The 22,402-nt window shown below is 48.2% G+C and overlaps 1 protein-coding gene across 2 annotated transcripts in view; it reads left to right on the top strand.

The window, feature by feature from the left end:
- The window catches only part of MAP3K14 (mitogen-activated protein kinase kinase kinase 14), a 40,253-nt gene that overhangs the window by 4,768 nt on the left and 13,083 nt on the right, over positions 1 to 22,402 (top strand). The window contains exons 2-6 of one of the 2 annotated variants that reach the window (XM_019752318.2): positions 17,288 to 17,563; positions 18,737 to 18,806; positions 20,278 to 20,488; positions 20,577 to 21,194; positions 22,134 to 22,271. In XM_019752318.2, the coding sequence (XP_019607877.1) occupies positions 17,308 to 17,563; positions 18,737 to 18,806; positions 20,278 to 20,488; positions 20,577 to 21,194; positions 22,134 to 22,271 (1,293 nt within the window). In that variant the 5' untranslated portion in view covers positions 17,288 to 17,307. Of the gene's footprint in view, positions 1 to 17,287; positions 17,564 to 18,736; positions 18,807 to 20,277; positions 20,489 to 20,576; positions 21,195 to 22,128; positions 22,272 to 22,402 lie in introns of both variants that reach the window. The other variant, XM_074319659.1, reaches the window with a different exon arrangement.

Raw genomic sequence — 22,402 nt, 5'->3', positions numbered from 1 at the left:
GAACAAGGAAAATACTGTGTAGAAGCTAAGTCCACAAGGACTTGTTCCTCTTTGTTTAGGGACTAGGAGGGACATTTTGGTTCTGTGGGGTAGGGTTCCCACCACCACGTGGCTCCCCCAGCTCACCATCCTTTCCTCTGATAAATATGCCTTTGTCAGCTTATCACCAGTACCATGTCTGGGGCTGCTGGATCTGTAGTCAGAGATTTGCAGAGTTCCCTTTAAATCACTGAGGGGGCCAGGGGGAGAAACGGTTTCACATTACATTCTAAATTCTTTTTTTCCCCTTTTTAATACAAAACAAAAATATAGGCTCCCACCAGGCCGATGTTCCCTTTAAATAACATTTTGTTTTCTCTTGGGGAAGCTGTCTCGATGGCCAAAGAGTCATTTCTAAAGTGAACCTAGTTTTTAGAAAAAATAGATCACCGGATGTCAAGCATCATGTTCAGATGAAAATGAAACCACCAGGCCTGGAGTGGCAGCTCCACACTTCATTTCAGGCTGGAGGTGAGAGGTAGAGTGTGTCTGGACCCAGCTCAGGAGCTGGTTGGCCCCCACAGTCTTCATTTGATAGGCACCTTCGTCATTTTCCAGGCAGCTTTGCTTAGGTGAGCAGAGCACTTTCTCTGGAAGGTGAGTCACCCATGCAGGGGTGTAGGTGACAGGCGATTTATTCCCCCAACACAGTTGCAGAGGAAGTCTTGAGCAGACCTTGTGGAGAAGCCCGCTGCCAAAGCTCATGTTCATTTCGGCCCAAGAGCTTTGGAGGCAGGGATACGGAAACAAACGGAAGCTCCCGAGGCTTTCTGACTGACAGAGGGATGGATGCCCTGGTGGGGGGGGTCATGTGGACAGGGCACAGGGCCCAGATCAGCAGTGCCACTACACTCCTGAGTCGAGCCACCGTGAGGGTGGAAAATGGCCTGCTTCCAGTGACAGTCCGCAAAGAAGCAGGAGGGGACCTTTGGCGCCGAGGAGCTGGGAAACCCCTTGGCAAAGAGCAGAGAGATACAATCCATACCTTGGTGTGAAATACCTTTCAGGGAACGCTTTTCTACCTGCTTCCTTTTTGTCACCTGAGTTGGAGGCTCTGATGAGCTCTAGTGATTGGAAAGGACTACATTAAACCCTGGATTTCTGGAAACTTTGGAATTCAAAACCTGCCACTTGTCTCTGCTTCTAGAGCCACTGTTTGGACTGAGAAAGAAACAGCAGAGGGAACTCCTGAGCCATCCCTTCCACCCAGTTTCTGGTTGCTATGGCTTCTGCTGGCCCTCTTACCACTAAAGCCATGACCGCGTGTTCGTCAAGGCAAAGAGTTTGTTCAAATTCTGCAGTTGGTGTTGAGCTTGATGGCTGATGGTCAAGGACATCTGTAATCAATGTCCAGTCACCCACAAGGTGGGCTTGACTTTATGGAAGCCTCAGGGAGAGAACTAGTATTACCTGCAAGGGGTCGCAGTCTCCTCCCTAGGTGTCCCCGGCCCCTCCACACACACCATCTGTCTGCACTTACCAGGAGTCACTTTGGGCAAGCATGGCTAAGTGACCTGAGGCTTCACCACTCTGTCAAGAAAGAGCTATTAGATTACAGACTACAAATGATCCTTACTGTTTGTGTACGCCTTTGTTTTACAAAAGAAAATAGTGACCCAAGGAAGCTGGGTGAGTTGCCCAAAGCCACACAGCTAGTTAGTGACAGAAACTGACTAAAGTCCAAGCTCTTTTCAGGGTGCTGTGCTGCCACTGAACAAAGGAACTACTCCTGGAGCAGGAACTGTATTTTTTAACCAGCTCCTCCTTTGTTCCCACCCCCTGCGACCCCATCACCCTCAGCCTTTCTACAAGCTCTGGCAGACCTGGGAAGGGTGGAGCCAGAGCAGCAGCTGCTCTGAGTCTAAGAAAAGGTAAACAGAAAGCTATTTATCTGGCACACTCTTGTAGCATGAAGTTCATGTAACAAAAAGAAGGTCATGGTTGATAAAATACAATTCTGGGCAGGGTTACCCGGAAGTCTCAAAGGTTGCCTACACCTATAGGGCACTTTCCTCCCTGGCAAGCAGTATCTTACCTAAAGTGGGCGTTCAGTTATCATGAATGATTGATTGTAAGGGTACAAACCAAGTAGGCACCAAGAAGCTCTTCTGTATCTTTGTCCTGTAAAGAAGAGACTTGTTGCCGGTGGCGTGCCAGTGGCTAGAAGAGCCAGAGCAGTCAACGTCATCCCAGCTGGATCCATCCAGCTCCTCTCAGTGAAGAGGCTCTTCCTTGTGGACAAAGCAAGATGTCATATCTGGACGACGTCCCCTGCAAGTGCAAAAAGCTACTGTATCCAAGATCCACTGCCAACGTGCTGACATTGACATTTCCTTTTTGCTGGGCCAGAACCAGTCTACTGGTCAATACCAGGGACAGCTGAGAGGCTTGGGAGGAAAGGGCAGCTTAGCCAGACCCAAATGAGGATGTTATTGCCAATTAAGGTTAGAAATGGACTCCTTTAGCCCAGGAAGTTGGTTGGATGAACCAGACTCCTGAGGACCATGCTCGGCAGTCCAAACTGGCAGACGCTGAACTTTGAGAGGCAGAAATAGATTTACAGAGATAAACATCAAAGGCAGAAATTTGTGTACTACCTCCCTTCTAGCAAGTCTATGAAAATCTGAGCCCAGATGGATATCATCCAGTTCAGAAGGGTCATTTCTCAAGGAATTGGAAATAACTGGCTGTCTAGGTCAGCATTTAGGAACGGAGACAACAGCGTGGCTCAAGCCAGCTTGCGTGACACCTTTGCTGGGTTTCAGTCAGTGCACCGTGCTGTGACGCCTTGTGCAGGGAGCTGGCTTCATGCCCTCTTACACAGTCCGGACACTCACATGCCAGGCCAGCAAGGCTCTCAGAGCCCGCGGCGCTCATTTATTCCTCAGGAATGTGTCAGTAATTCTTTCATTCAGTGAATACTTGTCAAGCGTATCAGTGTGGCAGTCTCTGCTAGGTGCTGGAATATAAAAATTAGGAAATGAGGTGCCGACCTCAAGAAGCTCACCATGGCAGGGGAAAAGATAGACATGGAAGCAGACACATTACAGGTGCTGACTCGTGAACCATGATTGTGGGAGCTGGAGAGGAGTGAGGAAGGCACCACGGCCCAACTTGACCCAGCATTAACTATTACACACAGAGTTCCTCGGAGAGGGAGAGCTGTCACACCCCCCCCCCCCCATTCTGCAGGTGTCTGGGCAGGAACCCCCTCAGCCTTTCTTTCGTCTCGGGGCCTTGTACCGCTTGTCAGTTTGGAATAGGAGCTTGAGAACAATCTGGAAACTTCAGCACCCCGGGGGAAAGGAGTCATTTGCAGAGGTGTAGGCACTGTGAGTAGAAATGTGCTTCAGCATAGTTCAGCACAGAAGCAGACAATGAGTAGCCAATTAATAGAGACATGGCCGTCTTACCCTAGCCTTCCGGGCTGGAATAGAGAGGGCAGTCAGCACACTGGCAAATCCCAGGGCTCCGGTGCCGCTCTGAGACAGACTGTACATGGCTGATCCAGTGGCCTGACCCCTGACAATGCTTCTTAACAACCGAGTTCGGCATTCTAGGAAGGCCTTTCCAGGGCTACGATGGTGAAAGCTCTTGAGGGCAAGGACCTTGTCTGTCTTAGTCACCACTGCGTCTGTTCTGACCAGCACAGCACCTGGGAAGCTGTCTTAGTCACCACTGCGTCTGTTCTGACCAGCACAGCACCTGGGAAGTGGTAGCCGCTGACTGAGTATTGGCCGTTGAGTGAAAGTACGACACTAGAATCCACACTCCTTTTTCTGGGCCCTGCTGGCCCGAGAGAGGATGAGAGAACCACAGGCTGTTTCATGGTTCCGCCTCCTTTACCAAGGAATTGGTGTGACATCCTCTGTGAATATGAATATTCCGTCACACCATAGGTCCCAAGCCCTTTCTCCCTGCTTGGAGGAGGAGAAGAATGTGACCCTGTACTGTAAAGGGACACGCCTGCTGCTCGTGTCCTCGGGCTGGTCACTCAGGGCAGTCTGTCAAAGGGTGTGTAATATCTGAAACGAAGCCCCAGTCAGGGTTCCACTGCCAAAGGGCAGAGCTGGACCGTGTGCTTCCTTCCATTTGCCCCACACATTGGAAGTCTTCTGTGGAAAGCCGAGGTGTTTGCATTTCTTGTTTATTCTGAAGTTCCTCAAACTAGTTCCTCAATTTCAGAACCAGTCACCAGAGACTATTTACAGCCTCCTCCCTTATAGGAAGGCTGAGCCTGTCTTTCTCCATCTCCTCTGAATACAGGTAGACCCTGCTTGAAGCCAGTCCCACACCTGGGAAAACCAGTTACAAACAGAGAGAGGAAGGGAGTGGTTGTAGTTCAGCGTGTTGACCATAGCCTGAGGAAATGCTGCTTGCTCAGAATTCCATCCAAAAGTTGAAATAAGGAGAGCAAGTGTTGCTTGTAATGATGACCTCAGGCTGGCAAGATCCAGAAGTGCATTTGGACTCATCAAAGAAAGCTGGTTGTGTTTCGCCTGCTTTTATGCCCTGTTTAGGGCAGTTTATGGCACTGTAATCTTTGGAAATTGGTCATTATTGACCAAGATACACTGCAGCCCCCACTTAACCAGAATATTCAGTTACACAGAATACCCCAACCTCCAGATTTCAGTGACACTTGAACTTTTTTTTACATAACATACATTAAAATTCCTTGCTGCTTTATTGTATAAAATGGAGTACGCATGTGGTTGGGGTTTTTCCCTCAATACTGCTTTGCCCACCCTGTTCTCCTGGATACCAATTCCATAATTGTCTCTGGATTAACGATCCCCTGGTGGCATCTGTTCTATATGCTACTGGCTGTCTGCGTGCAAAGGATTTGAAAGTTGAATTGAGAATGCCATTGTAACACTTTTCTTTTAAAGCTTATACGATGCCCAAATCAGAGTATAAGGGCAACAAAATACTGATCCTATTTATGAAGATAGTAACTGATGCTCAAGGCTTTGCTATTTAAAACAAAACAAAACAAACAAAAAAACACACAGTAAAATAGGCTGAAGAGGCCTGGAACCAGCCTTTATAAAATGAATGGCAAATTTGAAGTTTGTCCTAGAATTGGTCCCTGGGGCGGGGAGAGGGGGGACGCTCAGCTCTGCTGGGCATGGGTGGGAATAAGGAACACGGTCCTGCCACATGTCCAGCTTGGAATCTTTGCTCTCCATTGCCATTTTAAAGTTGCTTTTTCCAGTACAGGGGCTGGGTGTGTTTATTCTTCCCAATGGAGATGCCTCCTCCTGGGTCAGTCCCTGAGTTTCTCACTAATAAACCTTTGGCTCGTGGCAACTTCTGTATATGGGTCCTAATTTTTAAAACTGAGATCATTTGAAAATGGATACAGTGTCATGGCTAAGAGCATGGGCTTTGACATAAAGGAGACTGTGTACAAATCCTGCTTCTGCTACTTCCTGGCCTTGGACAGATTACTTGACCTACTGAGCCTCAGTTTTTTCCTCTGTCTAAAGGGAATCATATTAGTGCATTGCCCACAGAGTTATTGTGAGGATTTGAGAAATAATGCATGTATTACCTAATTCACAGCAACCGCTAATAGCTGTCATTATCGTGTTTATTATTACTGACAACCAGCGCATGTGTATACACACACCAGCAGATTGTTGAAAACACCCAAAGATGTCCACAGGACAACTAATTTCAGCTCTGGCTGCCAAAGAATTCTGGGTCCTTGCTCATCATGCACTGGCGTGTCATTCACCAGTTCGTTCAGAGCTGAGACACTGCCCCCAGAGAGAGAAGGTAGATGGCGTGAGCAAGTGCTGGTCAAAGAACATTCTCCTTCATGGGTTGTCCTTTTCTTCCTGACCGCTTCTGCCTCTCTGCTCTTGGGTTTCTCCCCTCCTCCTTTGATAGTGTTTGTTCCAGACCTTCCTTCTGACACTGAGGCTACTGGCTAGAAGCTGTGGGAGGTGGGTTTCAGCTCTGCATAAGCAAGGACTTTCAAAGGACTGGCACTTCCAGTTATGGAAAGCACTGCTCCTCTTGTAACAGCTTCCATCTCACTGGAGATTCTGCTAATGTTTATAGAGCACCTACTGTGTGCCAGGCAGTGTATTGGGCATATACACATTGTTTCTTGCATTTATTTATCCTGTAAAGTCCTTTTATGTAGGTTTCAGGATGCCTGTTTAACAGATGAGACATCTGAGAATCAGATTAAGTGACCTGCACATGGTCACACACCAGTGTTGGGAGACTAAGATTCGAACTAGATCTTTTGAATCCAAGCTCATCGTGTTATGTAGCTGATGGCCATCCCTCAGGATTATTAAGTGATATGTTGGAGTAAATGACGTCTAGGGCCCTTCTGAGCCCAGGATCATTTTGTGATTCCTTTCTCATTTATTTATCCATCCACCCATTTTCCCCATCTAGATTATATGCTCCTTAAGGGCAAGGATAGCATCTTTCTAGCAAATAACCAATATAATGTTTGAGAACCACCTGTCCTTGACTGATCGATGCTGTCCTACTTCCCTGACACCTAGAAGTAGGAGAGAAGAGAGAACCCACCGAGAAAAGGGTCACCCAGAAATTCCAATTCCAGGAGTTTACCACCTAGAATTACTAGTCAAGTGCACACAAAAAAAGTGAATAAAGGGTTTGGTTTTTGGTGGTTTTCTTTTGTTTTGTTTTGTGTGTATGTGTGTGTTTCTTTTTTTTGCAATATTACTTATAAGAGTGAAAGATTGGAAACAATTTGAAAGTCCAATCATGGAAGAATAGGTGGAGAAATGATGGTGAATCTGTACCATCGTTAAAAACAAGGAGCTAGATCTACACACACTGCAATGAAGCAGTATTCATATACATTATTATGTGAAAGAAGCAACTTACAGAAAATTATGTGTGTATAATCCTGTGTTTATTTTAAAAATAATCCCAAACTGTATGTATATATGTAGTAATGGATCTAGAAGGATTTATACCAAATTTAATTGTGTCTTATGTTTTAGGGAGGAGGGAATGGTACAGGGATTTTTCTTCTACCCTGTTTCCCCGAAAATAAGACCTAGCTGGATAATCAGCTGTAATGGGTCTTTTGGAGCAAAAATTAATATGACCCAGTATTATATTATATTATATTATATTATATTATATTATATTATATTATATTATACCTGCACTTATAGTAAAATAAGACCGGGTCTTATATTAATTTTTGCTCCCAAAGACTCAGTCGAGCTGATTGTCCAGCTAGGTCTTATTTTCGGGGAGACACGGTATATACACTTTTGTATTATTTAGATTTTTACAATGAACAAGTATTACCTTTGCATTTGAAAACAAAATAAAGATTTTTTTTTTAAGTAGCGTCAGATATTATATAAGGGAGGTAGAAGCTGTGGGAGGTAGAGACTAGCCAGAAAAACTTGCCTCTCTCAGGTTTCCCTGGTTGGAAACAGCCCTCAGATCCCACCCTTTGACATAAGCAGCAAAGGAGGAGCTCGTGGTTTTTTCTAAGATCCAGTTCTGTTGTTTCCCACTCTTTGTGGTGCCACGAGTATTTCTTACACCGAGCACTAGCCCAGGCCTGCAATCACTATATATACTTGTCATTGAATGGTTACAAATAACAGCACGGAAGCCGTGGCCGTCAGAGTTGAGGGCATCTGACAGAGCCATCTTTGAGCACCTTCTTTGATAAAACCCACAGTCCCCGGGGGAGAGCAAGAAAGGGAGTGAAATGAAAACCAAAACCAGGAAGGACGAGCTTACCTATCTCCAGCTTTCTGTTTTAGTGGCCCTGCTGCCCAAACTCACTGACCAGCCACAGAGATCTGGTGAAGCTTCCTGTGTGACTGGTGTGTGTACGGGGTGGGGAAGCCCCACTCACAAAGGTGGTCCAGATGCCTCCTAAATTCTCGTCCCATACCAAGAGACCCCTTTTGTAGTTATAGCTTGTTTTCACTGTAAAATTAATACTCCACAGAGAGCATCTCTGGAGTGATAGAGAAGAAACCGGTAATGGGGATCCCCTCAGAGGAATGGGGGAAGGGGGGAAGGACTTACACTTTCCATTGTGTATGCTTTCTGTATTTTCTTTTACCACTTGGAAACATTATCTGTTAAAAAATGAACACTGAAAAAAGTAATCATGCGCACTGAAAAAAATGTGGAAAAATTACAAAAGTATAAAGAATATTAAACATCACACAAAGAGCATTGCTGCATGTCTGTGCTAGGTGTCTGCATTTTTATAAATGTTGATATAATATACAGACACATGATAGGTGGCATCACACTTTAGATATAATTCTATATCCTTTTTCTGTTAACAATGTATCCCATGAACATTTCTCCAAATAGTTAAAAATTATTTGTAAACATTTTTAATGGAGGTACCAGGATTTATTTAATAATTCTCCTCCCCTATAATTAGACATTTTTTCCAATTTTCTGTTACAAAAATACACTGAACATCTTTGTGCATCTTTTTCCATTTTTCCATTTTCTCCATGCCTAGATTGCAGATCTGAGTTGTGCCCACAGAAATGGCTGTGTTCTCTGGGTTCTTTCATGTCTGGGTTCTCCAGAGTTCTTTCATCTACATTATTTCATCTGATGAGGGTAGGGAGTGAGGGTGGGATTAAGGGCCAGGGTGAGGGTGAGGAGAGGGAGGAGACCTGGTCCAGTAGGGGGTCAGAAAAGGAGGCCGTGCAGTGGAGCTGTTGGGAGGACTTCCTGGAGGAGGAAGGTCTGAACTTCGCCTGTGAGGGACAAGCAGGATGTGCACAGCAGCCCACGCAGGAACGTGGCACACACAGGGGCCTGCAGCTAGCAGTGTGCGTGTGGAGAGATCAGACTGGCCAGAGCCAAACCCTGGGCTTAAGGAAACAGTGGTCAGACAGATCATGGACCGCAGAGTTGGGACTGGGCCCATAAGCAGTGCAGAGCCGACAGATGTCTTTGAGCTTGAGATGATCTTAAGGATGTGACGTTTTAAGATTAGCTCAGCATCAGCGTGGGATGGGAGGGGGTTGAGGAGAAGCTAGAAGTGGGTAAGACCTATGCTAACAGAATAGATGGGAGGTGGTTGCCTCACACATTTAAAGGGGCCTGTTGACAGCAGAGTTCCTGCGTGTGTGGGGCTATAGCCAAGACTGACAGGCATGTGGTAGGAGTTGGAGGACAGTCATAAATTTTATTCCATACATTTCATTTACCCAGAAGTTTCACCTATGGATTTGGCAGTGAGACTGAGTTTTTGTGGGCATGACAGGTTTCTTTTTTGTAATTGATCTGTAAGATTTTAATGATTAATGTACATTCACATTTCACATCCTCCTTAATGGGAAATGCCTAAGCAGAAATTGCTCTCCTGGGAAGTAGGCCTGAAGCTGGTGAGTGAGGCAGGTTTTGAGATTCCTCCAGCTGAGTGTCATCAGAGTGCACCTTCCTCCTTCCTTGGATGTCTGTTTCTGGGTCCCAGTGCCCACTCGGTCTCTCTGCCTAAGGAAAGAATTAAGCCTCCCAGAGGCCTGTAACTTGTGATATTGTCATCCCAGGCCAGGGAGGTGGGGGGAGGTTCTGTTCCAATGGCAGGGTTTTCATTTAATGCCCAGCACCCACCATCTGCCCATACCTCATAGGTTCTTCCATCTGGAACTCTGTCCCTGAATTATACCCCTCTCGCTCTTCTGAGAATTTAACCCCTGGGAGTGTATCAGAACCAAGCCTATTTCCACAATCTGGTACCCGAACTCCACCTGCAGCCTCTTCTCCGTGACTTCCTGACTTGCGTGTTGCCCACCAGCAACTACGAGCTGTTTGTGATTCCTACATAGACTCACTTCTGTGCCTTAACTTCGGCCATCCCTTCTACCTGGAATACCCTCTGCTTTTTCTTGGAAAATTTTTGCTCACCCCTCAAGACTCAGCCCAGGTATCACCTGCTTTAGGAAGCCTTTCCTGACACCCACCAGGCTGGGTTAGGGGTCCCCCGTGTGTTCCCATTGCCTCCGCTGTGTGTCTGTGTCTGTTGTTGCGTTACTGTGTTGTATTGTAATTTTCTGACTATTTGTCTGTTTCCTCCAGTAGACTGTAAGCTCCTCAAGGGACCATACCTTCTTCCTCAGGGTACCCCCAGGGCTCAGCACAGGGCCCAGCACCCAGCAGGCCCACTGCATGCTCAGTCTGCAGTTCTCTGCAGTGTGATAGGACATTCTGAAGCCAAGACCTTATTCATCCATAAAGCCTCAACCTGCCACCAGTCTCTGGATTTTGAGGCTCTTTAGTGGGTGTGCATATAAAGGATTGTTATATCTTTTTTGTCTTAAGTATTTTGTCTGATATTAATGTTATTTTTTTTCATTGCTCTGGCATATCTCTTTTCCATCCTTTATGTTCAACCTTTCTGTGTAATTCTGTTTAGTGTCTTTTAGTCAACATCTAGCTGGATCTTTTAAAATCCTATCCGGTTGTCTATGTTTTAATAGGTGTGTTTAATCGATTCATGTATGTTGTGATGAATGATATATTACTATTTCAACTTATCCCTGCCACCTTAACTTGTGTTTCATTTTATACTTATTGTCCTTAGCTTCTTTTTTTTCATTTCCTTACCTTTTGTTAGAGTGATCAAATTTTCTATTTTTCCTTCTTTACCCTTCCGGCTTGGAAACTTTGAATTGTATTTCTATTCTTATAGTTAGTTATGCTTAGCTATTAACATATATACTTAAAACTATAATTTCTTCTAAAGAAGTATAAACATTTTCATATGTAAATTCCACGAAAAGACACAGCTCTTATCCCTCTTTACCCGTTGAACAACCCTTCTTCCTTATTATATTGTCTAGAACTTAATGTTTTAAAATGGTTTCAATGAATTTTTTTACGTTCCATTGTTAATTAAATTAAGCAACATATCATGTTGATTCCTGTGCCTACCATTGTTTCTTGCATCCCATTTCTTCTCTGGTTTACTTTTCTGCTTGCCAACGCACATCCTTTAGTGGTTCTTTCAGTGAGGGTAGCGCCATCTTTCCTGAAACTCTTATTTATATATGTGTGTATTGTATGTGAGTTTCTTAATTGTTTTAAGAAAATGAAATAACTTATTAAAGCTAATCAAGTTAAACATCGTTAACACCCCAGGAACATGTACTAGTGAAAGTCAACTGGAAATCTGACCAATTTTTTTTCTGATTCAGCCCTTACTGGTGAGACACCCCCAACCTCTCATTTTTACTTCTTGTGCCGCCACAAGCTAGGAAATTATCACCAACAGTGGGCAGATCCTGTGGGTAAAATAATGATAGTAATATCCACTGGGTAGTAATACTGCTCAGTTCCTGGTTATTCCAGGTACCTCTGCCAACAAACTTTTATTCTAGAAAGAAAATGAGGATCCTTGGGTCCCAGGGAATGGGTCAGGAGTGTCCTAGCTTTAGCCCTAACCTATGTTAGATGCTCTAGTTGTATAAATTGTATAAATCATTTGTTTCTGCAGATAACCTACTTCTTGGAGCCTTAGTTTCTTCATCGATAAAATGGGAATAATATTGCCAACCTTACAGGGTTGCTGGGAGGTTCATCAGTAATGTGGATAACGCACCTAGCACATGCCCCGCACACAGAAGAGGTTTGGTGACAGGTAGTGGTTATTACATTGCCTGGCCCGTAGGAGACTCACTGAACACTTGTTGAATGGATGCAGGAGCCTGTCATAAAAGGCTTCATTGAGAAGATAGGTTGTAAAGGTGAGATCTGGACAGATACTAACAAAGGAAGAAGGCATTCTCTATGGGAGCAACAGGGCGAGCAAAGGAAAAGCATTGGAGGCCCGTTCATTGCTGCCCTGCTCAGGCCAGCGAAAGGAGCAGTCTGGCTGGAACAGACGCTGGGTGGGGGTTTGGGGAGGGCAGCCAGGGCTGAGTGTACATGGGGATCTCTGGGTCCGCCTGGCCAGATGGCTGTTCTGCCAGGCCCGGCTCTGGCCCTTGGTTCCCCTTCCTGCACAGCCCCTCATTCTTGATAGGCAGAGGCTGGCCCAGTGTGGCCTAGTGGCCAAGCAAGCTGGGGCTTAAAAGAGGAAGCATCAGAATAAGATTGGTTTTCAACTAATACTTTATTACGGAAGTTGAGTCATTCTACTTCTGCTATTTGTCCCCTCTGGGCATTCAGAGAAGGACAGATTTTTACTTCCAGATGAAATAGTCATGAGAGGGATTTGCCCTGGTCTGCCCTGGCCCCTCAGTGGACATTTTCAAGATGACCCTGTAAGATGGAGATTTTTTTATCTCCTTTATTTACAGACAACCAAGGCTCAGTGTGCTGAATGGCTTAGATAAGGCTCGACATCTTGACTATATGGTGCTGAAACAGAGACGTCCCATTTTCTCGACGATAGCATTTGTGAGCCTGGTGAAGGGTCAGGAAGTGAACTTCCATTTAGCATCTTCTATTGGCCAGGCGAACCGATTGGCATTTCATGTACTCTTCCTCATTCAGTCCTCAGAACAACTCTAAAGATGCTGAGAGAAGAAACTCAGCAGCCTGCTCAAGGTTTACTTTAGCATGCAGGCTCGGGAGGCAGCAGTGTGGGGTCAGCCCCACCTCTGCAATGTGTAACTGTGTGACTGTGTGGGCAGGCTTCTTCTGCGCTTCCCTCAGCCTCAGCCTTCACGTCTGAAAATGAGATTAACAATGGTAGGTGCTCAGTAAATATTGACAATGACTGTTCTGAATTGGTGTCATCCGGTCCTCAAATAACCCTGACAAATCGGTGGCATTTGGGGAACTAAAAAGGACCTCAAAAGATTTCCTAGGCCACTGGTTTGCAGACTCTTTTCCTTGCAGACTCTTTTCCTTGCAGACTCTTTTCCTAGGATTCTGCAGAGGTCCTTGGTGGGTGGAGGGAAGCTGTGGCCCTGGCCCTTATGGTTCTTTAGCAGAGCAGCTGTTTCTAATGTGAGTTGCATATCTGTTGCATGCTTCTTTTATATATTGGGGGTTGAGGTATGATTACATTTGACAAAAATGGTCCCATTGCTTTTTTTTAAAAAAGTTGCCAAGGCTCAAACCCCTATCTCCTGGTTCCTACTCTGTTGTTTTTACTGTGCTTTCTAAAATAGGGAAGTGAAATATGACACATTTTAGAAGGTTATCATCACATTAGATCAAAGTTTAAACCATTATTTTTGTACCCTTCAGTGAATAAAAAATTCATTTAACCTGAACCCCATTCCTGTCCCAGAATCCTAGGAACAGAAATTTTGCTGTCGAGAAAACGTTGTCACAGCCTTAGACCAGAACTGCACAATAGAACTTTCTGCAGTGATGGAAATGTTTTCTAGCTGCACTGTCCAACATAGTAGCTACTGTAACTGAGGAACCGATTGTTAAATTTTATTTAATCTAATTGATTTAAATGTAAAATAAATACATGTGGCTAGTGGCCGCCATATTGGCAGCACAGCCTTACAGGATAGAGAGGGGGTCAAAGAGGGGGTCGAATGGCAGTCCCTGGCCCCTTGCCGTCAGAATTGTACAGAAAGCTTGTCAAAAGTACAGATTCTGGGCCTAATGCCCAGTGACTGAGTCCATAGGTCTAGGGTAAGTGCATTTTAAGAACTCATCTGGTTATTCTAACTTGCAGTCAGGTTAGAAAGCTCTGCATTAGCAAGCTCTTCCTTGGGTGGGAGAGTGGAGCCAGAATCAGGCATTTAGCCCTGGCCTTGATCTGGGGGATTACAGCAACCTTCTGGGGAATGTCAGTCTCTTGGAGAATGTGATGGAAGCTACGGACCTCTTCCCTGGCGAGATTCAAACTGCATATAGTTTCTGCATCTCATAGACCATCCTGAAGCCACCCTTGAACCCATATTAAGAACGCGTCCTCACCTTGCACAGGAGACCTGGACTACGTGGTGAGGGAGCCAAGTTTAAGTCTCGGGGTCCAGGGGCCTTGTCTATAGCAAGCGTGTTATCCAGATCTGCCCAAGAGTTGGTCTGGTACCAGCCCAGTCAGTCATTCCTCCCCCCACACTTCCCCAGGGGCTCATCGAGGTACCACAGCAAAGAGAAGAGACAGTGTACAGGCATCGGGCCCTAAAAGAATACTGAATGAATTCCACCCTTTTCCCTTTTGCTTTTGTTTTCATGGCCTTGTGAATGAGCTGAGCAGATTTGGCTATTGCTCCTGCTCACGTCCCCAGCCCTGATGGAGAGCAGAGGACTGAGTGCATTTGAGGCCTAAGTGGAGCTGGGGAGAGAGTCCAGACTGAGTAATGGATCAGGATTTTGACCTGCCTTCAAAGGCAGAGACATAACTAGCTCCCATTTAGTCCTCCCTCCCCACAAGTTGCAGGAGAGAGAAGGGGCAGAGCTGCCGGGCTGTGATCTGGGACAGTGAGCCAGGGACCAACGCCCAGGGCTGGGAAGGCCACCTGGCCGACAGTCCCAGGCTTAATGCAGAAGCCCATTTTTGTGGACCAGAACCTGTATACAAGTGGTGAAGGAGGGAAAGAGGGAGTGTGTGTGTGTGTGTGTGTGTGTGTGTGTGTGTCTGTGTCTGTGTGTCTGTGTGTAAAAGAGCTGCTGTGGAGCCAAAGTGCCCTGAGAATAGCTGCTTGAACTTGGAGGCCTGAGTCACGGTCATGTGGCACAGGAAAGCCAGCCACAGGAGAAGCTGTACAGTTCTCGGTCCGTGATTTCATGCCACTGGGAGGTGAGGGGCAGCCTGTTTTCCCCGTGCCCTTCACAGGTTCAGCTGCCAGCTGCTGGATTAGCTTCTCAACAGCCTCCTTGTTCCTCTCTCTGCCTGCCAGGCTGTTGGATGAGTCACCCAGGAACTGCAGAGGCCCTCAGCGTGGCTGCCTCCCCCTCAGGTTCTCCGGGGCGGGGGATCCTGACATGCTCATGGAGGGAGGACCAGGGCCCCTGGCCAGCAGTTTACCTAACCAGCAAGGTGAAAGGATGGCTCTGGGGGTGATGGGGTGCCCCACAGCCTCTCTAGTGGAGCTCTAGCTCAGGATGAGTCATGGCAGAGACGAGCGATGTGAGCCCCAGCACAGCTAGATCTCGAACAGCTGGGTGTCCTCACAACAACCACTTACCACTTGGCCTCATTTCTCTCACTTGTCAGATGGAACTGCCTCTTCATTCCCTGTGTTCAGGATCACCTTGTCTCTGAAGGTCATCCTTTGATTCCCTCATTCAGCCAACATCATTTGTCCCATCTGTGCCCTGCTGTGCTATCCACTGAGGTCACCACCTCTGCCCTCAGGAGCGCTCTCACCAGAGAGGACCATGAGTTCCCACTTGTGTTGGCCTGTAACCCAGGAGACTTGGGCAGCCCAGAGCCTGGGGTTCTAGGTCCTGGCCCTGTACTGCCATGCGCAGTCTAGTTGACCTTAGGCAAGTCACTGCCAAATTAGGCTTCTGTTTCTTCAAGTGAAAATGAGAAGGTTAAAGTAATGTGGAGGTCCCTGTAAGCACACCTCCAAGACTGTTAGGTTCAGAGGTTTCAGTTTGTTTCTAAGATCTCAGTCCCCATGGCAAAGAGGCAGAGAAAAGGAGGAGCCACTGTAGGCCCTAGATCAACTCCTTTTTGGAGGTTGCAGGGGTTCAGGAGGTGTGAGGTGGAACGAAAGTGTGGTTACTAGAAAAAAAAGGCTGCCTTGGAAGACTTTCACCTAATTGCAGTCAGAACCCCTCTTAGACTTCTTAAGGTCATCGAGTAACAGTGAGACCGCCCATTCAGCCTCCGCAGTGTCCAGCCTTCAGGCATCCATGCTGAAAGCTGGAGCCTCTCTGAGCTGAAAGCTAGGAGGCCCTTGAAGGCAGACTGTAAGGATTTAATTAGTGACCAACACCCCCACGCCCCTCACCCCACCCTAGTCAGGCTGGCTCAGTCTTTCCCAGCCATTGTAATGAGGCAGATTCAGTAAGAAGGTTTCAGCCTAGTGTTTCCCAGCTTCCCCTTGTCTCTTTTAAGCTTCCAGAGTGATAGGGTAAAGGCCACAGGTGTTAGAGGTTTGGCTTCCCGTGGTCTTTCTGCCCCAACAGCAAACAGAGACTGTGACCCAGGAGGAGCAGAGTTACAGCAGGGAAGACTCCATCTGTCAGTAACAGCTTGAAGATCCAGCTGCCGTCAGAGAGCACTTATTAAAGACCTGTCTGCCTCCAGCGCCTTCTCAGGCTTTGTCTACAGCAAGTCACGACCCTGCCTTTTGGGAGTTCACAGTCCCAGTTTTTAAAAAGTTTCCAAATGGTCAAAATCTCAAGTTGGTGCAGTTCTATTTCAATTCTAGTGTACACGCTGTTTGCACAGATTGTTGCCACGCTGGGCTCGCCCTCCCTGCGGCTTCCTGGTAATAATGCACAGGGCTGCTGGACGTGGAGCCCAGAGAGGTGGATTCCTGTGCTTTGTCCTCCTGTTTCTAGAGGTGTAGGTTGGCGTCGGAGGCTCTAATTTAAATTATCCTACCAATGTTGCCTGAAAGAAAAATGATACTGAGGAGAGGGTTTCAGCAAATGAGTTTGGACATTACAGAAGGAAGCACGTCAGTTCCTTCTGGAGAGCCACAGACAGATGCATCTTGGGAAAGGAGCCAAGTGCTGGTGCTGCCGTTTGCATGCTGACTTTTGGACTTTGTAAGATTTCATATACTTATATATATATGAAATCTTACGAAATCTAAATATATGTATATGAAATACACATATATACGTACATATATACATATATCTACCTCTTGCTAGGGAACAAGACTTTGATTCCTTCCACTTGGAGAAAAGCTACTGTGGACAGTGTAGACATGTAGAAGGCAAGGCTTGAGCAGTCAATGAGGTGACTAATGTTTTGGGAATATAGGATTCACCACCCCGTTCTGGGGAAACAAAGTTTACCCGTGAAACAAACAATAGAAAAAGATTCAGCCCTTCTTTATGAAGGCAAGACGGAACGCACCTGTTTGTGCTATGGTGTGGAGGAAGTGGGCTGGAAGCCTCCTTGTTGAGCAGAGTGCAGGAATCTGTTTATGGCGGTGTGCTGGTAAGGCTGGGGGCTCACAGCGCATGGATTGCTGTAGATGCTGAGAGGTTGACTTCTTTGCCATGTGGGATGTTTGGAGGATAAAGACATGCGGCATAAAGAGGCAGAGCCCCTGTTCCCCCTGCTCTCCTCCAGCCCAAGCCTGACTCAGGCCCCTCAGGGTCTGCCAGTGACCTGCTCTGTGTTTGGTCTCTCCCTCAGGGTGAGTGTGAACCTGGGAGATGGCAGTGATGGAAATGGCCTGCCCAGGTGCCCCTGGCTCGGCAGTCGGGCAGCAGAAGGAGCTCGCCAAAGCCAAAGAGAAGACACAGGCAATGGGGAAGAAGCAAAGCTCCATCAACAAGCTTGAGGCTGTGGAGAAGAGCCCCGTGTTCTGCGGGAAGTGGGAGATCCTGAACGACGTGATTACCAAAGGCACAGCCAAGGAAGGCTCCGAGGGAGGGCAGGCTGCCATCTCCATCATTGCCCAGGCCGAATGTAAGGGGCCGCGGGTTGGGGGGTATTGGCAGAGAGGGCAGATGGGCGGGCCTGCAGGTGGGTGCAGCCCTTGTGCAAGGGTGGCTGGCATACGTGAGGCTCGGGGTCCCCCTATGGAAGAGGGAGGTCAGGGTGACCAGTCTATGAGATTCTCACAAGACACAACTGGGGGAGTTAAGCCAAGAAAGAGTGGAAAGTGAGAGCTATCACGGTGCTGGGGAGTGAAACACTGGGGAGAAATGGCAAGTGGAGGCTTTTACCCCTTGTAACCAGAGGTGGGAGGCAGGAATGCGTGGGCTTCCCAGGTCCTGGGGATTCTGCAGGATTGTCCAGCAGGCGCTTAGCCTTCTGCTGTGACCTGGGCAGCCTGAGCATCTTTGGAGAAGCCCCAGACAGGAAAGGCCAGGTCTCCTGGAAAGCCCCTCTGGGGCTTGATTCCCTTCCACCTCAAGGTGGCCCCACCCCAAAGAATGAGCACCTGCTCATGGGCCTGCTGGGCAAGTCCACAGGCCACAGGCTGCTGCAACGTGAAGCCGGCTCTGGTCCCTTCTGGTCCCGGCAGTGCCTCAAATGACTTGAAATGGTGGCTGCCGTCAGAGCCTGAGAAACTCCCAGGAAGGTTGGGCAGGGCCAGGAGGCTTCTCTGTCCCCCCACCCACCCTCCAACCCAGGAGATTTCTTAGGCCAGAACCTGGTGAGACGGACAGCTCGTGACGGCATTTCCCCCATATACACAAACCCTTCTGGCTGGTTTTTGAGGAAAGATGAATCAAAAGTGAAGTGGAGTGAGTGACATAATAAACACACACACACACACACACACACACTAGCTTATAGTTATTGAGCTGTTATATGTGCCAAGCACTGTATTGAGGGTTTGTAGACCATCTCATTTAAGGTTCACAGTAAGTGGAGTGAGGTGGACACCCTATAACCCCACATTATAAGCATGTTCTCTGCTCTTGACCCTTAAGCTGGGAGGGGGGGATGAAACCGGCAGTGAGAGGAGCTGGCATGGGTGGGGAGGTGAGCCCCCAGACGGAGGTGGTCTGGGAAGGAGGAAAAGCAGCAGCCCAACACGGTGTCTGTAAAATGCCGCCCTCCTTAGCGCTGAATTCCTGTTCCTTTTTCTCTCCCTTCTGCTTGTCCAACCCCTTTTTCTTTATTTAAAAGGTGAGAATAGCCAAGAGTTCAGCCCCACATTTTCAGAACGGATTTTCATCGCTGGGTCGAAACAGTACAGGTAAGGAGGCCAGCTTGAGTGGGACACAGGGAACTGAAGCCAGCGTCCTCCCTCCCCCAGCTGCTCGCCCAGGCCGCTCCCAAGTGACCCCTGGCTCCCTCCTTCAGCACCTGTGGTGCAGTCTTGGAACCCGCCCAGGCTTTCCTGGCTGAGCTGCTCTCTCAGCCAAATAAGCTTTTCAAAAGCTTTTCACGGCGTGTGGATAACTGCCTCTGGGTCACATCAGCTTGACATTTTATTTTTATTCAGAGTCCTTGCTGCTCCCCCTCGTTTCCCATCAATAGAGAAGGTGCTGGGAACAGGAGTCACTTTTTCGCTGGTGCGTGACCATAAGTGCAGGCCTAGAGGGCCACTGTAACTGTGGGAGAAAATTGCTGTGTCTTTTCTCCTGCGGGACACACCCCAGGAGGAAACAGGCGGGACAGACAGACTCCCAGCTGCATCGTCCTGTAGAAAGGAGAGCTGACGGGGGCTCAGTCTGTTCCCAGGCTCCCAATCCCCAAAGATGACTTTTGGCAACTGAAAGTTGAACCTGGAAACAATTCCCTCCTCTACCACCAGGCAGACTTTTGTATCATTGGAATTTGGAAACTGCTAGTGATAAAAAGGTTGTGAGGAGGGCTTTTACCCTTGAACCAGGAAATGCTTAGTGTTTGGTCCAGATGCTGTCCCAGATGCCTTTTGTCCAGGGTAGGGGGTTTCTGATGGACCCACTTCTTTCAGCTACTTGAGAAAGCATGTAGGCCTCCAGCAGCCTCCCAGGACTGGGGTGAGTCTGCCTCCTTTGTGGGGAGCAGAAGAGGAGGCCATGGGAAGGTGACTGAGGCTGTGGCCTGCTCCACAGCTGTTTGGCAGTGGTCCTTGCAGAAACTCTTGCCAGTGCCTTAATACTCGGCGGGATCAGAGCCCAACGAGATCCATGGTGGTAGTGAGCCTCAGGCCACCAGAGAAGGTGGGACAGAGTCTCTGTGTTTCTGCGGCTCCTCACATTCCCGTGGCCACCAGGGATCGGAGGTGACCAACCTAGACTGTCCCTCCTTCTGGAGGCAACAGAATCAAGCTCTCGTCAATTAGAGGCTGAGAATGCCCATCATGGGGTGTGGCCCTCCAAGGACAGCTCACCGTGGAGAGCAGGGAGAGAAGTGTGTGTCCAGAGGAGCAGCGTGCGCCCCATCACAACAGTAATGACTACTGTTTGTCGGAAGCTTGCCTGTAGGGCCAGGCGCTGAGGCAAGCTTTTTAAATAAGCTGTTTCGTTTAAGCCTCCTCTCCACCTGCGTGGCAGAAAGTTCTACACCCATTTTATAAATGATGAAACGGAGGTTCTTGGGGGTTTAGAAATGTTCCCATGTTCACACAAGTAACAACTAACGTACTGGGATTTGTCTATGACTCTCACTGCAGTTACCTAAGCAGTTACGTCTTCCTTCCTCCTCATGCTCAAAATACATATCTGTCTCCTTTTTGACAGCCAGTCTGAGAGCCTGGATCAAATCCCTAACAATGTGGCCCACGCAACAGAGGGCAAAATGGCCCGGGTGTGTTGGAAGGGGAAGCATCGTAGCAAAGCCCGGAAGAAACGCAAGAAGAAGAGCTCGAAGTCCCTGGCTCAGGTGGGAGTGGCCTTGGCCAGACCCCTCCCCAGAACTCCTGAGCAGGAAAGCTGCACAGTCCCGGTTCAGGTGAGACGCACCACCACCCCAGAACCGTCCTGAAGGCACCTATGCCTTGGCCCTGGCCTATGTTCTAACACCTGTGTTTTCCCCACAGGAGGATGAGTCCCCACTTGGTGCCCCGTATGTTAGAAATGCACCCCAGTTCACCAAGCCTCTGAAGGAGCCAGACCTTGGCCCACTCTGTTTTAAGAAACTCGGGGAGGGCTTCCGGCCTGCACTGCCTCGATCTGAACTCCACAAACTGATCAGCCCCTTGCAATGTCTAAACCATGTGTGGAAACTCCACCACCCCCAGGATGCCGGCCCCCTGCCCCAGCCCGCTCACCCCTTCCCCTACAGCAGGCTGCCCCATCCCTTCCCATTTCACCCTCTCCAGCCCTGGAAACCTCACCCCCTAGAGTCCTTCTTCCTGGGCAAACTGGCCTGTGTAGATAGCCAGCAGCCCCTGCCCGGCCCACCCCTGGGCAAATTGGCCTGTATAGACAGTCAGAAGCCCCTGCCTGGTCCACCTCTGGAGCCCAGCTGCCCACCTCGCGGCACGTGTGAGAAGTTTTCTGTGGAAGAGTACCTGGTACACGCTCTGCAAGGCAGCGTGAGCCCCGGCCAGGCCCACAGCCTGACGAGCCTGGCCAAGACCTGGTCGGTGGGGGGCTCCAGGCCCCAAGAGCCCAGCCCCAAAACTGAGGACAGCGAGGGGGTCCTGCTTACTGAGGCAAGTAATCCCCACACATATGTACACATACCACCACTGAGTCCTGGGCCGAGAACAGCCAGAAGTCAGGGAGGGGCGGTGGGGTGTACCTGCAATGGGAGAAGGGGCATGACTGGAAATCTGTCAGACCTGCTCTCAATTTCCCACCCTTTGGTTTTCTCTCTTTATCAAAGTCACTCATGCATGTGATAACAAATGAAATCGTAGCAAATTGCTTATAATAGATGAACAGTAGTCTCCATTCCACCTCCAGGCTCACGTCTCAGTCTTTTTAGCTATTTCTACTTTTAGTTCTGGTTGCTCACCTCCTTATTGCTGGACTGTGTGTGTGTGTATGTGTATTATATGAATAATACATATGCTGAGAAACAGGAATAAGAAAATACCAACTTCAGAAGTTACCCCATGACACCTGATGTGAAAGATGAGGACTTTGCCTATCTTCACTACTCCCCTACTTTCTCCCCTCTAGTTCTCTTACTGGACAATTTTGTAACTTTAAATGATTTCACACAGTTAAATTTCTGGGTTTTATTCCATCCATCTCTGACATTATCCCTTGGCCTCTGCCCCTCTTCACTGTCCCTTCCCCTTCATTCTGCCTTTTAGCTCCTGAGATACATTTTTTCATTGTCAAGGTTGTTGACAATTCCGTTTCTGTCCCACAAACACGAGTCCAGGAGGTTTTCATCGCAAGGACCGGCTTGCATCCAGCAGCATGCAAGAGCCCCCTTTGCCTTCACCTTATTCCCATAACCCCCTCTCTGGGTGCTGCCTTCCCTCCCCCGCAGAGGTCTGCCCCTGACCTGGTGGTGTCTTTGGTTGTGAGGGCTCAGCCCCAGCAACCCAGCAAGGACCTCCAGCTGGAGAGCCTTGTTCACTGTAACTCTCCGCGGCCCTGGCCACTGAAACTTGCCTCTTTTCTCCTGCCAACCCCAGAAACTGAAGCCAGTGGATTATGAGTACCGAGAGGAGGTCCACTGGGCCACGCGGCAGCCCTGCCTGGGCAGGGGCTCCTTCGGAGAGGTGCACAGGATGGAGGACAAGCAGACTGGCTTCCAGTGTGCAGTCAAAAAGGTATGCCAAGGAAAACAAGATGGTCCTGAGAGATGGACATTATGAGGAAATGAGACATAGCAAGAGACTAGAGTTCACCTTTGAACCACTTTTCAGGGAGGATGGGGAAGGAGGACTCGTGTTCCTAGGAT

This window comes from Rhinolophus sinicus, linkage group LG15 (genome assembly GCF_036562045.2).
Source record: "Rhinolophus sinicus isolate RSC01 linkage group LG15, ASM3656204v1, whole genome shotgun sequence".
In the NCBI taxonomy this organism is placed as follows: domain Eukaryota; kingdom Metazoa; phylum Chordata; class Mammalia; order Chiroptera; family Rhinolophidae; genus Rhinolophus; species Rhinolophus sinicus.
This window is presented reverse-complemented; position numbering and strand designations above follow the sequence as displayed.